Source organism: Lagopus muta, chromosome 5 (genome assembly GCF_023343835.1).
Source record: "Lagopus muta isolate bLagMut1 chromosome 5, bLagMut1 primary, whole genome shotgun sequence".
Taxonomy (NCBI): domain Eukaryota; kingdom Metazoa; phylum Chordata; class Aves; order Galliformes; family Phasianidae; genus Lagopus; species Lagopus muta.
In genome coordinates, this window is record NC_064437.1 from 29,191,253 (window position 1) to 29,208,210 (window position 16,958).

At 38.8% G+C, this 16,958-nt stretch overlaps 1 protein-coding gene across 6 annotated transcripts in view; it reads right to left on the reverse strand.

Annotated features, from left to right (window-relative positions):
- The window catches only part of HMCN1 (hemicentin 1), a 183,195-nt gene that overhangs the window by 65,880 nt on the left and 100,357 nt on the right, over positions 1-16,958 (reverse strand). For all 6 annotated transcript variants that reach the window (XM_048945083.1, XM_048945082.1, XM_048945081.1 and 3 more), the window contains exons 36-45: positions 16,505-16,628; positions 16,029-16,130; positions 14,518-14,694; positions 13,034-13,185; positions 12,163-12,286; positions 8,002-8,177; positions 7,617-7,713; positions 3,952-4,074; positions 2,146-2,307; positions 1,188-1,469 (exon numbers count right to left, since the gene is read on the reverse strand). In XM_048945083.1, coding sequence (XP_048801040.1) covers positions 1,188-1,469; positions 2,146-2,307; positions 3,952-4,074; positions 7,617-7,713; positions 8,002-8,177; positions 12,163-12,286; positions 13,034-13,185; positions 14,518-14,694; positions 16,029-16,130; positions 16,505-16,628 — 1,519 coding nt within the window. The remainder of the gene's footprint in view (positions 1-1,187; positions 1,470-2,145; positions 2,308-3,951; positions 4,075-7,616; positions 7,714-8,001; positions 8,178-12,162; positions 12,287-13,033; positions 13,186-14,517; positions 14,695-16,028; positions 16,131-16,504; positions 16,629-16,958) is intronic.

Below are 16,958 nucleotides of genomic sequence, written 5' to 3' on the forward strand. Positions count from 1 at the left end.
ACTAGGGAAAATGTTAAGAATGACAGAATTCTTTTGCTAATGGAAAGAACAATTCCTCTACTAAAATAACTACCTCAAATCTATTTTTAGATTTTCTTTACTAGGAGTAAAAGTAATTTCAATTCTGTAGATCATTCTTTAAAACAACAAAAAAAAAAAAAACCTAGGCTTAAGAATTGAACATCTTCCAGACTAAGCAGCCTGAGATCTAAAGTTTCTTTTTACTATCCAGAACTTTGTCAATACAGTACAGCAAACAAAGTAAAATTATTTGGTAATTCATTTTGGCTTCTCATTGTCAATAATGACAATTCATATGTTTACTTTCATCCTACACTGTGTTTTTTTCTCTCCCAAACCATTCCTGATTGTTGTACAAGCTGTCCCACTTCAGTGCAAGATGTAAGGCATAAAAGACATACTTTACAGAGATAACTGGAAGTCTCTGTGAGACAGTGGGATTTGCAGAAAAAATCGCAGCTAAATTCCTGTAAATTGCTGTCCTAGTTTAGTGGCACAGTAACTCCTGAATGCCTCTTTCTCTCTGGGCTTTACCCTTTGAATATTTACAAATATTCAATGTTCAATGAAGCACTAAAAATAATATTCAAATGAAGTGCCATTCTGACTTAGAATGGCTCTAATGTAGCGTGATGTTCCAATCAATCCCATTAAGTCAAATTACCAAAACGAATTATAGTTGGAGGTACCATCTTAAATTCTTCTGATAGCACAAAATAAGAAAATCTGATGATTAGAAACTTGAGATATGGGCTATGCTCACATAACTGTCCTCTGGCAGGGGTCATGGGTGTGGTGTTCTTGGTTAAACCTTAAACTCTGCCTCCTACAACAGAATCCCAAAGAACACTTCCTTATCACGAAACTGGACCTAACGTCACACAAAACTGTACTACATACTGATTTTCTGTTCTTGGGAGAGAGCAGCTGGGGGGATGGATTGGTATTAACAGACACAGATAAAATTTAAAAATGTTCAGGAACAACAAAATTGGATATGAACTTTTGTGATACATCTGCAGATGAAAATGTGCTATGTATAAAGCTTGCAGTAAATATGGTCACCATGTCTAAATACAGAAGTATTTATTGGATATCCTTGAGTGAACTTTGTTTCTCGGCCTGCTTTGTTTCTGTTATACATGCCCCATTTTTTGCACACTCACCATGAACATTTAAATCATATTTTCTGTCAGACAGCCCTGCCACATTGGCAGCAACACAGACATAGCGACCCGTGTCCAACACCTGGATATTTCTCAGTTGAAGAAAGTGCCCATCATGAAGTATTGCTACGTCCTTTCCACTGACCAGCGGACTGCCATCCTTCATCCATGTTACTGCTGGCTCTGGAATACCCTGAGCCTTGCACTCTAGGGAAACTTCACTTCCCTGGGTGACAACAACTTCTGATGGGTGGCTACTACTGTCCAGTATTGTTGGGCGAACTACAAAAGGAAAAGAAACACACTTCAGGATCTTCACCTGCTTCCCAACAGAAAAATAATCAAGCCTGCTAGATCAGTGTTTTACTTGAGACAGTTATTGTGGGTCACTGCTGGCAACTCCATTAAGAACACTCTGCAAATACGTAACAATTTCCCCAGGGCTGAGAAAACAGAGCCAACCTTCCCTTTCCCCACCCACAAAGAAAAAATGTTTTTAGAAATGTAACTTACAGGCAATTTTAAAAATACAATCAAATGTATTTTGATCAAATGTTCAAAATTCTGTCAACCCGTACAGATTTTTGAAGATTTTCTTTTTCATGGGATTTGAAAGGTTTAAAAATAGTTCACTTTAATCCTGACAAAATACTGAATTAGCAGTAAAATTGGAAAATTTCAACTTATTCAAACTAATTGTCATCACTACTACAGCTCAGTGACAGGAAACGCTGCATTACCCAGTGTGCTGTATCCTGTAGTTAACCCGTGGTCAGATGCCCTTTCAAGACATACAGGCAGTTTCTTGGTAAGTTCGAACTGACAAAATTACAATCACAAATCTCCTCCAAGTACCCTGGAATCATCCTGGATTAGACATTCTGCATCTTAACCCCACTATGCAGACAACGCTTACAAAACACGCTCATTCAGAACACAATACTTCATGGTAACTTACTGTACACTTGCAAGCTGTATTCTTTCTTTGCACTTCCAGCTACATTTGAAGCAATACAAATATAAGACGCGGCATCAGACATTTCAGCAATTGAAATCTGCAGCTGCCTGCCTCCAGATAATATCCGTACCCTTCCTGACCGGTCGACCACAAGTGGTGAGCCTGAAAGAGACATTCTTTCAGATAAAAACAGAGAATGGCAACAAGCTCGCTCAGTGGTGTGAATTCCAATGGCTTATTTAACGGCCACTGAGCTGCACAATTTCCATTTTAAAATTGTTATATCAGTTTTCCCAGACTTTGTGCAAGCAGATTCTGAGGACTTCTCGTACTACTTGCTGACTTAATGTAGAACAATTTTAGCTACAACACAGCAATTCTCTTCATGCTCACATACATCCAAAACATGTTGGAAATTTCCACAAATTCATTATGTTCAATAAAACCTGACTTCCTGCACATATACCGTGTATGATCATCTCAGCCAGGCCATTCAATATACTACACGTATACCTGCATACCTGGCCATCTGCATACTGTGTGTCACGTGGCATGCATGCACATACTTCTGCTCAGGAAATGCTGAGCAGAAGTGGAATGGTTACAGTTCAGCAAAATTATGAGACTTTCTCTGAGCAGACTTTTAAATCTTTGAGAACTCAGGCTTGGTAACTATTATCATCTTTGTAAACTGCAGGGAAATTTTTGTGACAGAAAGAGTACATCTCCCACGATTACTCATAAAAACTGAATTTTCATTTCCTACTATTACCCTATGAAAATGTGCAAAGGTCTGATTCCTGAGTAATATCCAAAATTGCACTACATTCTAGACTTTCAAACAGGTTCAAATTTGCTTTCAACCATTTAAGAGTACATCCTTCAGCACTGCAGCACATTGTTCAATCATTTCATAGTGTGCTTCACAGGCTGCCAAGAGGCAGGGTGAGGCAAGGTACAGAAGAGGCTGATGCATCTCATTTTCTCCGAAAAACTTTGGCAGAAAAAAAATTAAAATCTGCTCTTTCTACAAGATGTGATTAATAAAGGAGAGTGCACACAACACTAAACTATGTCTTCAGACAGATAGGTTAAGCTGATAAATAACAAAAAAATTACCGTGCTGGAAGAATTCAACACCTTATTTTATCTAATACTCTGTCTCCAGTAGCGTCCATGCTTAAAAAAAGGTGCCAAAAATGCCTATTATTTTCTACTGCTTTGTAAAAACACTTTGTCAATGATTTGTTCTAACCCTACAGCAAAAAGGTGTGCAAACTACTCTTAGATATTAAGATGAGATGAGAGAAAGGTTCAGTAAACCCTCAAAGCAACTACCACACTGACTGCATTTTCATCACTTGGCAGTGTGCCACAGCTGCAAATTTCAAGAGAGATTTTGAGGATAAGTTTACGTTACACAGCAGATCACAAGTTCAGCTCTACCCCTCAGTACTGCACTGTGACTCACAGCCAGGCCTGCTGGGATACATAAGTCAGACTTGATGCTTTCTCATTGCACTATACAGTACCTGAGTGTACTGAGAGAGTGCTTCATCAGTGCATATGAACTGTCCAGTTTTAAGTCAGCCAAGAAATCTTTGCACTGCGCCCTCCTTGCACAACTTTAGGAATAATGGCACCTAAGCCAAGCTGAGGTGATTAGAGAGCATGGCAGAGTCTACCGCAGTAGTTTTCTACTCAATACCAGAGTAAAAAATGAAAATATTTACAGGATAAAGAAGAACTGGCAAATCAAAATTATTATATTTTCTTTATTACAAAAGACAGCAGATGGTCACTCACCACTCTTTGTCCAGGTAAGACTAGGTGGTGGAATGCCTGTAGATTCACATGTCAAGCTTATCAGGTTCCCTTCGATTACTATCAGCTGAGAGATGTCATCTGAACCATAAATACTTGGTGGAACTAAAAAGAAATGCCAAATATCATTTGAAACCAAATGGTATCAGAGAACAGTATAACCAAACTGATCTTCATGCAAATGTGTCTGTCACGGAGTTGACCAGATCAATCTATGTCCGTGACAGGGGCGACAGGCCTCTGCCCTCCCCCCCTCACCCCAGTCCCACAAAAATGGGAAGGAAGGAAGGGAGGAAAAGAACAGTGGCAACAATCTATGGAGGAAAACTTATTTTACTATAATACCAGAATACAAGATAACACAATAGATACAATTTAATTGCAATTGAGATTAATAAATCAGACAAGATGAAAGAGAGAGAGTTCCTGGGACCGATTCAAACCTGAAAAGCTTGGAACGGCTAGGAAAGCACCCTCCAGCACCCACTGCAAGGCAGCAAGAGAGCGCCCCCCCCACCCGGAAGGGCCAGATCCCGTGACTTCTGTAATGTACAGGGATAGGTACTTGGGATTGGGGCAGTGACACTTTAATGCCCCGTACACTACATGATGTTTTGATGTGGAATACTGAAACCCAAAAACAAAACAAAAACAAAAACAAAAACAAAAAACATACAACCATGACAGTGTCCCATTATACTCTGGAGGAATTACAAGGGTTGCTTTCTCTGGTTTGCAATGCAAACCAGACCCCGGCCAGGGAATAATATATTTAACAATAACTACATCGATCATTCCTACCCAAGCTCTAGTGCAGGAACAGGATCTATTTCTGGCTGGCTTTAAATAACTTTCAAAATTTAGACATAGTTTTTCCCTCACATTTCTCCTGCAGCAACATGAAGGACCCCATCCCTTCAGCTGCCCCACTACAGCAGAGTGCCAACTTTGTTAACAGCTCTGTGCCTGTAAGCCAACTGCAGACAAAAGGGACTACTGTTTTCAAGGTGATTCTCAGAGTTTTAAAGAACCTTGGAGCAATCAGTAGGGAAGGGATAGCTGCCTTCTTGAAATGGGGAAATTATTTTCTTTAGATGAAAATAACGTAGGTAATACTTGAAAAGAGACCAAAAAAAGCAGATGAGAATGTAGGCTGAAAATGGAGTGAGTAACTAATCCAGCATATTTAAAATGCACACAATAGCAGGCAGCTTCTCTTTCTGACACTTCAGACATGTTTAGCAGCAAGCAGATGTATTGGCTTCAGAATGAATGGCTGCAAGGAGCCTTACTGGACTGGACTGGCTTCAATCTTTCATTTGTTCTGCTTCCAGTCAGAAGTTTAGTGCCACTCTCTTAGGTGTCACAGCTTACACTTTATAGAATCATAGAATCCTTAGAGTTGGAAGAGACCTTTAAAAGTCATTCAGTCCAAATCCCTTGCAACAGACAGGGACATCTACAGCTCAATCAGGTGCTCAGAGCCTAGTCCAGCCTGGCCTTGAAAGTCTCCAGGCACTGAGCTTCCACCACATCTCTGGGCAACCTGTGCCAGTGCCCCACCATCCTTACTAAAAAAGACTTTTCCCTTATATCAAACCTAAATCTCTTCTCTTCTAGTCTGAAACCATTTCCCCTTGTCCTTTCACCACAGACCCTGCTAAAGATTCTGTTCCCTTCTTTCTTTACTATCCCTTTTATGTACTGAAATTTAACATGTGGGCTGATTCTTCTAGTTTCTGAAACCAGAGTTAGACCTCAGGATCTCACCAGTCCTCAGATGGACACATTTCCTTGATCTAAAACTGGAAAATATGGCAGGCAAGACTTTCAGTCTCTGAGTGTAAACAAAGACTACAATTCTAAACAGTTATCCACAGATAACTTTCACAGGCAACTTTTGCTTTCTATTAAGCTTAGTCCATCAAAGCTGTTAACAAGCAAGTAGTTATCCCTTCTCTCCAAACTCTCCTGAAATGGTCTCACTGAACAAAAGAACAATCCTTATTCCTCCTGCATTAAAGGTCTTTTGCAACAGTGCAAATCCTAGAAATCTGGGGAAGGAAGAGATCACAGATGATGATGACATGCATGGTGAAGGGACATATATGCTGCATTCAACAAGACCTGGACAGGCAGGAGAGCTGGGCAGAAAGTAACCTGATAAGGTTCAGCAAGTGCAAGTGCAGTGTCCTGCACCCAGAGAGGAATAACAGCATATATCAGTACAGGCTGGGGGCTGACCCACTGGAGAGGAGCTCTGCAGAGAAGGACCTGGGAATCCTGCTGGACAACAGGCTGGCCAGGAACCAGCAGTGTGCTCTGATGGCCAAGTAGGCCAGTGCTACAGTGCATTAAGAAAAGTGTGGCTAGCAGGTTGAGAGAGGTGATCCTCCCCCTCTGCTCTGCTCTGGTGAGACCACATTTAGACTACTGTGTTCAGTTCTGGGCTCCCCAGTTCAAGAAAGACAGGGATCACCAATGAGTCCAGTGGAGGGCCACAAAGATGATGAGGAATCTGATGCATCTCCTTCATGAAAAAAGGCTGAGAGACCTGGGACTCTTCAGTCTGGAGAAGAAAAGGCTGAGAGGGGTTCTCGTCAGTGTTTATAAACATCTAAAGTGCAAGAGTCAAGTCAATGGGAGCAGACTCTTTTCAGTGGAAAGCAACAGTAGAACAACTGACAACGAGCAGAAACTGGAACACAGGGATTCCATAGTAATGCAAGGAAGAATTTCTTCACTGTCAGAGTGACAGAGCACTGCCCAGTGAAGGTGTGGAGTCTTTTTCTATGGAGATATTCAAGAACTGTCTGGGCGCCTAACTGTGCAACCTACAGCATGGAAACTGCTTTTGCCGGGGTTGGACTTGATCTCTAGAGGTCCCTTTCAACCCCTACAATTCTGCAATTGTGTGTGCTTAACGTGGGAATAGCTCATGGTCTCATATGGTACGGAAATATCCATTCCCAAATTTAAACATCAATGTTTCTTTTAAATACATAATGACATTATTCTGTAATAAACATTTTTGTTTAATCATTAAAAACCCTTTTATCTAATTGTAGTTTTGTGAATTCAAAGTATTTCAATTGGTATATAGGGAGAAAGCAATATGGCAGGAAAAGCTACCCAAAAATCAACGTCTCAAAGAAACACTGTGCCACATATATCATCTAACCATAGAAACATTTTACTAATGCTATTACTACAATTTAGTGCCGGTAACTTTGTAGAGCACACAAAGCTAGGAAAAACAGGTTGGTTTTTTTTAACCTGAATTTCCATGCTTCAGTATTTTAAAATTTGAACAAAAAACTTTAAGAAAGTTACTCTAAATGACATTAGAGTGCATAAACAGGAGCCAGACACAAAGCCAGTTAGAGCTCTGAACTACTATCATGCACGGAAACCCAAACTGAAAAAAGCCTACAAAGTACCTGGTATTAATTTAGAACCAAATCAAAGAAATTTGGAGAATATGTACACCTTCTTGAAATTGTTGAACTCAAGAAAATAAGAAAAAGTCACCCTGCTTGAACCTCAGCATTTACGAGTTTATGAACCACAGAGGATTTCAGTGTCTCACATCATAACTTCACTCTGAACCCCATTCCCATTCCTGAAATAAGCTTAACAAACCTTACCCCAGATATTGACGTTATAGTTCTTTTTAGTTTTCCCAGCAACATTTGTCGCTTCGCAAGTGTAACGGCCAGTGTCCTGTACTTGAGCTTCTTCAATCTAGGAAGAAAAGGAAAACCTGGATTTTTTCTTACACTGTTATATAGGAAGGTTACAGGGTGAAGCTGCTCAGGTTTTAATTTTTATGCTTATACCTGTCTCCCTAATATTAGTAACAGTACAACTCTTGCAAAATCTGTAAGTAAACATTTAAATGCCTGTTGTCTCGCAGTCTTCATGCACTGCTCCGCTGCCCCATTAATGCTATTCAGGTTCCAAGGCACACCCAGCACCCTCCTGATGGGTACACTCCCAAGGAAGTTCCTGATGCATCCTGACCCAGCTTACCTTCAGCACACTTCCATCTTCAGAAATGCTAAGACCTGGTTTCTTCAGCAAGGGTTGCCCATCTTTGAGCCACGTCAGCATAGGCAGGGGAACAGCATTGCTCTGACAGAGCAGCTCCATTGCCTGGCTGATGAGCACAGAGACATTTTGTTCCTCTCCCATGATGTTTGGTGGAACTACAGCAATATATCAGAAAAAGAGGCCTTTGGGTATTGCAGACTTCCCATAGCAAGACATACTGTAGAGTTAACAAGTCTTTGTCTAACAGAAATAATATGGCAGTTACTACCTTTTTGACATCCAACTTATGTCTCCTTTAGATCTCAATAAGCACCAGAAATTGTGTTCTCTACAGAATATTCTCTACACAACATAAGTAGTAGTAAAAGATCAGTCACAGAGAAGTTGCATAGATAAGCCAGGGCTAGGAGAAAAATACTCAAAATACATTCAGAAGGGAAATTCACTATTACTAAAGATTGGAGAAATATATGTCCCTGATAAAAGGACAGAAGAGTTAATGAGTGTAAAGATTCACAAGACAATCAAGCTTGGCCTAAAACGTCATAAACTGTTTCAGACAGTGCCAGCATGTGTACTTGGCTTTAAGAACTCTGACTTTAAGAAGAATTTTGTCCAGACATTGCCAAATACAAAAGATACAACGAGAATTTAGATGGTTCCAGCCAAGTAAATAGGTTAATGAATGAATCACAGTAAGACGTGATTTGCCGTCACATTATTGTCCATTCTGTGGTGTTTCTAGCTAATTACTGCCATTGTTGGCACTGAGCATTCTATTTAAGTTTGTACAACAGCTGCAGCAAGAGCCTCATTATCACACATTTCCAAATTGCAGGAGAGAAAAATCAGGTTTTGGAGGAGAAACAGTCTATGTAGAAGACAAAAATGCTTCTGGGCACGTTTAAATTGCAGCCTATTAGCTGTTCTTGCTGGTATTAAAAAAAAATAATAAAATCAGTGCATACTTTTTCCCCATTTTTAACTTCAGCTGTTTTTCTGAAAACAAAGCAATTGAGAAACAATTGAGTACTAAACTTTGAAAATCAGCAAGTGAGCAATTTTTTATTGGGAAAGTGTTTGCAGCTGATGTTGAAAAGAACTCCCCAAATTAAGGAGGAAACATTACACTGAGAAGATGACATTAAAAGATTAATGACTGAGAACTTCTTGTTGTCCATGACTTTATATCGTTATTCACAGCTGAGCTCAGTGTCCTTTAGTAAGAGCAGGCTGGATCACAGTCAGATGAGATTTTCAGACTGCCAAAGCAGCTTTGAGTTGTTAATACACTTCATGAGTTTTAAAGTAATTTCAGCCAAGACACAAACAGCCTTGGAAAATGGTGAGATTTGTGCAGCATGCCATCACACTGCACCGCTGCAGCTTACCATCAGTTCTCTACTGGAAATTCCCTTTTGAAACAGAACTCGGGAACCCTCATCATAAACTTAGTTTATCTCATTTAGTTAACAACAGCAAACTGGAGAGCAAAAATACTTTTACTGGGGTGCTCAAGCATGATCCAGAGGGCAACTCTTGTTAGTACTCCTAATGGAAGACATGTTCTTAAATCCTTAAAGCATTTGATAGGGATTCACCTTTGTTTCTTTCAATTTAAAACCAGAAGGCATACTCACTACAAACTTAACATCAAGGCAACTTTAGGTCTGCAATTAAATACATGCAAAATCAAAATCAAAAAGCAAGAAATTACTTCATCTTATAACATATATTCAGTGAGCTTTTTAATACTTTTTGAGTACCAAGACTGTTCACTTCACCCAACAAAATGTTGACCAAGGCCAAATAGAAAAGCTTTTATTGCTGCATTTCCCTATTTTTCTAGCTTAGAAGTCTATTAGTTCAGAAAATGCATGTCTGGTTGCCCAAAACATATGAGTAAGAAGGGAAGCAGTGGGACAATTCATGAGAAATACTCTTGGCTTCACTTCAAACAAAAAGATATTGAATTAATTAGCACAAAGGAGATTACAGAAAATCCCAAAGTTGTACTCAGCAGACCATCAATACAGTTCTCAAGATGTCCTGAAAAATAACACTAACAATAAAGCTTTGTTTTTCTTGCACAGGAAGCATTCGTCAAAGCAGCTGATTTCACAGTTTGGAAATAATTTAGGGAAAATTCTGATCTCTGTGGATAAGAAATAAAGTAACTGAAAACAAACCTGTTTATCTTTCTTTGTAGAACTCACAAAGGCCCAGATTCTTTGAGTATTATGGAACTGAACATTGGAATCTGATCCACTACTGCAGAAAGTAAATCTATTTCCAAAACTTTTCCACCAACTACATTTTCCCCCAGCTAAATGAACTGAAATGCATGTAAAAGGAAACTGAGTTCATGAAATGTGGAAAGACAGACACTAGATCATTTGTTTCTGAAGAAATAAGGTTTAAAATTAATCTAATTATGCTCATGGTAACTACATGCTCGTGGTAAATATATGCTCATGGTAAATATATTTTAAGCCAGGTTGTTCCAACTCTTAGACTAGCTTAGTGCATTTCATATTTCCAACCACCTCAGATCCAACTGCATTCCAAATTATTTTCCTCCTGGGACTTCTTAAGTAGACTATTCCTACCAGGGTAAGTCCTAACAGAGAAATTACTTTCTGTAACAACTTCACTCAAGATTGCCCTGCAGAAGCTCAATAACAGTAAAATTACAACAGTAACTTTACATACACAACTTTTAACTGTCTCTTTTCATTTCTTCTAGCTAAAAGGGACAGAAATTCCAAAACCAAAGGAACAGTAAGTAGATCCATACTATTTTTGCACTTATGTGTACAATTACAGTTGTCCTCAAACTCCAAAAGGTACCTTGATATTCCTTGTTGTAGATACAAAATGTTATATCCCAATTTAAACCTGAGTTTGCTGTGCCAGAATCCCGACTTTCTCAACTGCCTCTTGCAGATACAAGATTGCAGATTACAAACTTGAGTAGCCATGACTCAAGTCACAAGTAAGTATCCTAACCACAGTGCCTTTACAAGATTAATCTGAAAGCCAAACATGAAAGCAAATAACCTAAACAACTGCCTCTATTAGTCTAAGAAAACATGCAATCTTCTAACTTGTAACATTTCCAGAGTTCTGCTTACAGTTGTCATACACTTAGAGATTGGCAGAGCAAAAACATTTTTCTCCCAACTAATCTGAAAGCAAAAACAAAACATCAAGGGTTCTTCAATTCCAAAACCTTCTCTCCACATGAAGTACTGTAAGATTTCTAAAATGGCAGATCACTGTTCACCCTCATTTCACTGGTGTACAGAACATTCAACTGTCCAGGGAAACTTTAAACTTGCTACAGCTAAACTCCATGGCTTTCCACCTGAAAGCATATTTATGCTCTTTGATATCTGTACATCACTAGTGATCTCTAAGAACAAAATATAAAAAACCATCTTATACAAGCTGCTAGAAATCAGGAGGAAGCCAAACAAGCTACAAAAAATAAGGAAGACAGATAAATTTACATGTTAAAAAGAATATAGAATTAACTGCTTGACACAATTTCAAAAACTGGCAAAACAATATACAATAGCTAAAGTGATATCCTGCTTCTCAGAAGAGACAAAGTTGTCTCACTGGGCTCAGTATAGAGTCACAATTAGCACTAAAAAAGACACCGCAATTTTGGCAAATGGTGACTTCCAAGCAAGGGCTTGAAAATGGAAAGATTTCAGAGAGATGTGGCAAATTCACATTAACTCATTAATGTTCATTAAAGACCACTGAGCTCTCACCCCCATAACAGCTTTTGTAAAAGGGATCAATGTGTAACTCACGCAAAGACAAATACACATTTTCTCCTATCATTTATGAACGAGCCTTTGTGTACACAACTTACAAATTCGTTGTTGCAGCTACATTTCTTCAACAATAAACATAGCATATGTACTTCAATACGTCTGTGTGCATATATATATTATTATCTTTGTTTTTTACTTACATACATGTACACACAAACACACATCCTGACCTCTTTGGCTTTCATTATGGCTTGGAACAGCTTTGCTTCAATGTTACTAAACATCCGGACCACTAAAGCCCCATGAACAGTTTTCCTCATTCATTGTCAGAAAATTTGTTAGAAAATCTCACCATAAACTCTGAGATCTGTATCTCTTTGGCTCTCTCCTGCAGCACTCACTGCAACACAGGTATATTTTCCCGTGTCACTTAACTGAGCACTAGTCAACACCAGGACTCGGCCCCCAGACAGAACCTGCAAAAGAAACACAACATATTTAGTACACATGCTTCGATGTAAAGCAGAAACATGAGAATGATTAGATTTTCTTCCAAAACAAAATGGTTGTTTTGCCACTGATTTCCACCATCTATATTTTACCTACACTCTTTCCTGCACTCCATTGTTCTTCTTCATCAAGACTTGAAAAAGCAAAAGTCTGGCTTTACGCAAATCATAGGAAACTCTGGAACTTAGAAGTCTCTGATAGATAAGGACATTCCCCTCTCACTAGTTTCAAACATTGTCACATTTTCTGTCTGCGCCCAAAGTAATCCACATACTTACACAAATTTCACCTCTCATCTGTCACATCATAAGCAGCAATGTCATATTATTTTGATTCATAACCTTCTCCTTACATCAGGGACTTGTTTTTCCCCAAGCTGTTATTTTTTGTAATGAGATATTATGCAATCTTAAACTCCAAGAATCTCTTCAGTGTAGAAAAGTTTAGTCTTCTTGCCAGTCAGTGAGAAACTTGCTTATGGAAACTTTTACTCAGTATGACATCAGTTGAAAAGACCAACTTCTTTCAATATACCCATAATGAGCACATTTTGCACAATAATTACTGTAAGCTTGCAACAATATCCCGGAGCAAAAAGCCTTATACTCTTACACCAAAACCTCCAATTTTTTCTGTATCATTAAATTGCACAGGCTTTAAAGGCTCATGCTAAAGCAGGAAATTACACAGATGGCAGGATATGAATCCAATACCTGAAGACCATTGCTAAAGCTGGAAACAGGACTGCCATCTTTTAGCCATGTCAGGATGGGTGCAGGGATGCCTCTGGCTTCACACTCCAGTCGCACCAGATTATTGACCACTGCTGTCACCGTGTCACTGCTGTCAGAGATTGATGGTGGGACTGAAAAAAGAAAATAAAGCTGGAGCAGCTATGTAAGAGTTCAGATATATCACAGTGAAATTAAATGGGATGCTTAGTTTTTTTGCTTCTCTTCCTGCAAGGCACTATACTTTTGGGAAGATTTCTAATGCTAGCACTACTGCCATTTGTTTGCTCTGTGCCAAATGCTGCTCTTACTTACATAAGCAGTCTGATAACTTCAATGAAACTACTGTGAGCAAGGTAAGTAGGATTGAGTCTGCAGCCCAGAAAACAGCTGTGACACCCACAACCAGAACATCATATCTGAAAATATTCCCTCAGACTTTTATAACATTCCATTTAGACATTATGAAAGGCATTAACACTGGTGGAGATTAATTAGAGATGTTTACATGATAAACTGAATAAACTTGCAGAACATACACTTACCAGTTCAGTATGTATAATATCTGCCTGTCTGATGATAAAAATAATCTTAATGGGATATATAAAAACAATTACTTTCAGTGTAAGGCCTAGTACATTTTGTAGAGCTATGTTTAAAAGGGAGACAGGAACATACCTTGGCTCTAAATATTTCCTGTGAATTCATCACTGGGTGAGGTTAATTACCCTTGACCATGCCTTGAGCCCTCATTCTCTCCCATGATAGTCATTAATCTAACAGAAATGTATGGCCCAACTCCACATTTGTTAATTAACATTAATAGGAACTACTGACTAAGCATGCATATCAGTCAGGAACACTGTGCCACATTTGGGCTGCAGTTCTGTGTTGAAAATTCCCTCTGAAAACCAGTTACATGCATATGCATGCATCAGATACAGGAGTTTGGATTAGGATCCAAAATCCACTTGAAATGAGTGGAAGAGTTCCAATTTGGCTTTTGATCAGGTGTCTCATTTCTGCAAACACCTACACTTCGACTTCACCTCTTTAAGATTTTTCTTTAAGTACATTTTTCTTTAAGATTCTTGCATTATGGAAGAACATTTGACTTGTGTTCTTTCTTTATCTGTTGCAGACTTTGAAGTCATCTACAGTGAAACAGAGCTATTTCAAGTCTTTCTGAACCGTTTAAATGATAATATAAATATCTTTTCTACAAATCTGGTGTCTCTGCTCATTCTCCCTAAAAATCAAATTCCCTTATGATATCTTCCTAATACTAAAAACATGTATCCTAATACCACTAAGGGAAAAAAACAACAAACAACAACAAAAAGTGAATGTGTTTCCTTGAGCCCTGCAATATCTCTTCCAAGATGACGAATGACAGGAAGACTTCTAAGCAGATTTAAAAGAACAAATGTGCAGGTAGCAGTTTCTCACAAGTTTTTAATACTTACCATGAACCTGAAGACTGTAGGACAACTCGGCTGTGCCTGCAGTGTTGACAGCCACACACTTGTAAACACCAGTGTCAGAGACCTGAGCACCCTCAATCTCCAGAACCTGACCCTTGTTCAGAAAAGTGACACTTGCAGCACTGGTGAGTGGACGACTGTCTTTGTACCAGGTGATAGCTGTAAAATTAAATGGAAAAATTGCCAGAAGTATTCACCCTGATAAACAGGTCCAAATATACTTCAGATTTTCCCTGTGAATTGCAAGAGACATAAAACCAACATTTAAAAAACAATATGTATTCATTAGAATTAATAACAGTAAAACGTAGCCAGGAAATGAGAAAATCAGTAACATCTGTGCAAAATAGTGACTATGCCTACAGGATTAAATAGTGAATTTGAAGCTACCAATGCATGTAGCTACCAATGCATGAAGCTACCAATGCAAATAGTGAATTTGAAGCTACCATGCACACCACATGCTTATGAAATAATGTTCTGCAGTTAAGAAAGTGTAACATAAAGTATCTGTTTTGATGATGTCTAGTCATCTAATACCAAGGTTGAAAAATACTCAAATACACAATAGAAATCATTTTTCACCTTTTACCCTGAAGTACTGCTATGTTAAACTGAAAGACCTGAGAAGTTCAGACACAAAATGCAAGCAGACTTCATCTCAAAGGCTGAAAAATGGGAAATGAAAACTGGAAAACTGATATTATTCCAAAACAAAATGACTTTTTTTTTTTTAACAGAAAAAAAAAATCAACAAAAATGAGGACAGTTTTGCATCTCGGCAAAAGATGGTACTCTTCTTCAAGAGAGCACTGGTGCAAATTAACGCTTTACTGGTATCACTTCACTCTTTAGCTAGATGAGAACAAACAGATGCAAGCAGCTTGGTTTTCAAAGTTTAGAATATCATGAGAACCCAGAAAATCATTAGTATAATCTCTGTTATTCGGGAAAGCCACAGAAACCATGGTACACACAGAGAAAACATTTGCATTTACACATGCCAGCGGCCTGAATCAAATAGAGAGAATCCTATGGTTGTCAAGAGACTTTAGGCAAGGTCCTAGATACGTCCCCATTTGATGGGCACACTCAATACTGAAGGTATTGTTCAAGTCTGCCCTATCCCATAAAATATTGACCTGATGGGGAAAAGATGTGTTTAAAGCTGGTTTACAGCTGATTTCATAAAACTCTAACAGTATCATTGCCTACAGACAAGACATTGCTGTATGCATAGGGGTGTAGATTATCCATGTGTTTTTCATTTGTTTAATTAGAAACAGAAGAAATCACTGAATTTCCGATTCTTATTTCACATCACTCAATATACTGACACTCTCTATCATAAATAATGTTTAATAGTTTATAGCTAGTTTAAATACCACAAAATTAACTTCATGCTAATAAATATCCATTATTTTCAAAAGGTGTAGAAAAGTCACAACCCGTTATCAGACATTCTTGAAATCCTGAAAGATGCATGTGAATACCTGGCACAGGGTTCCCCGATGCTCTGCATTCAAGATGGATTGGATTATTCACAACCACTGTTTCATTTAGCATTCTTCCTGCATCCTCCAGGCTGGGTGGTTCTTTAAAAAGGCAAAAGCATAGGTTTTCATTATTTCAGCTGTTCAGTTGGAAAAAATTCCAATCACAAAGCATTTTGCTCTCTGAGAAACTTAGGGCAATGAATTGCCAAAGCTTTCAGTAACTACTGGATAACGGAGAAATTTCTCTAGGAACTTCATCTGTGGAGTCAGACTACACTGGCAAAATCCCAGGAAAAGCAGGTGTGTTTCTGCACTGCTTTCTGCAGTGGGACAAAGAACGAAAACTGAAAGATGGATGTGCAGAGGTAAAAAAAAATGCCAACAAGCTCAAAAGAGAAAGGGACACAGATATAAAAAAAGCTGCCTTAAAATCACTATTTTCAGCTTCTAACTAAAGGCAGAAATATCATTACCGTGCACATGAAGCTGAATATGCTGTTGGGCTTCTCCTGCAGCATTTGTTGCCACACAAGTATATCTGCCAGCATCTTCGAGCATGGCCTCAACAACTTGCAGAACATGGCCTGAAGACTCCAGCTGTACCAAAACAGAGAGTGGGGAACCACATTAGACAGTAATTCCAGATAGAGTCGCTAAGCATAAAGGCACACTAGAAATGTACAATGAATACAGCTGGTCTCATCTTTCCTCTCATCCAGGGCCAAAAGTCATGCAACAGGTGTCGTGGTAGTTCGAAGATCTCAGTACTGCCAGGATATCTGGATTGCTAGCCTTACAGCTGTGAGGAGACCTAGATGGCAGAGGGACAGACAAGCATGGTGAAGGGGGGGCTGCAAGCTCTAGCAAGATGACAAAAACTGCTCCACCTTGAATCAAAGTCACCACAGATGCTTGATCCCATAGGGC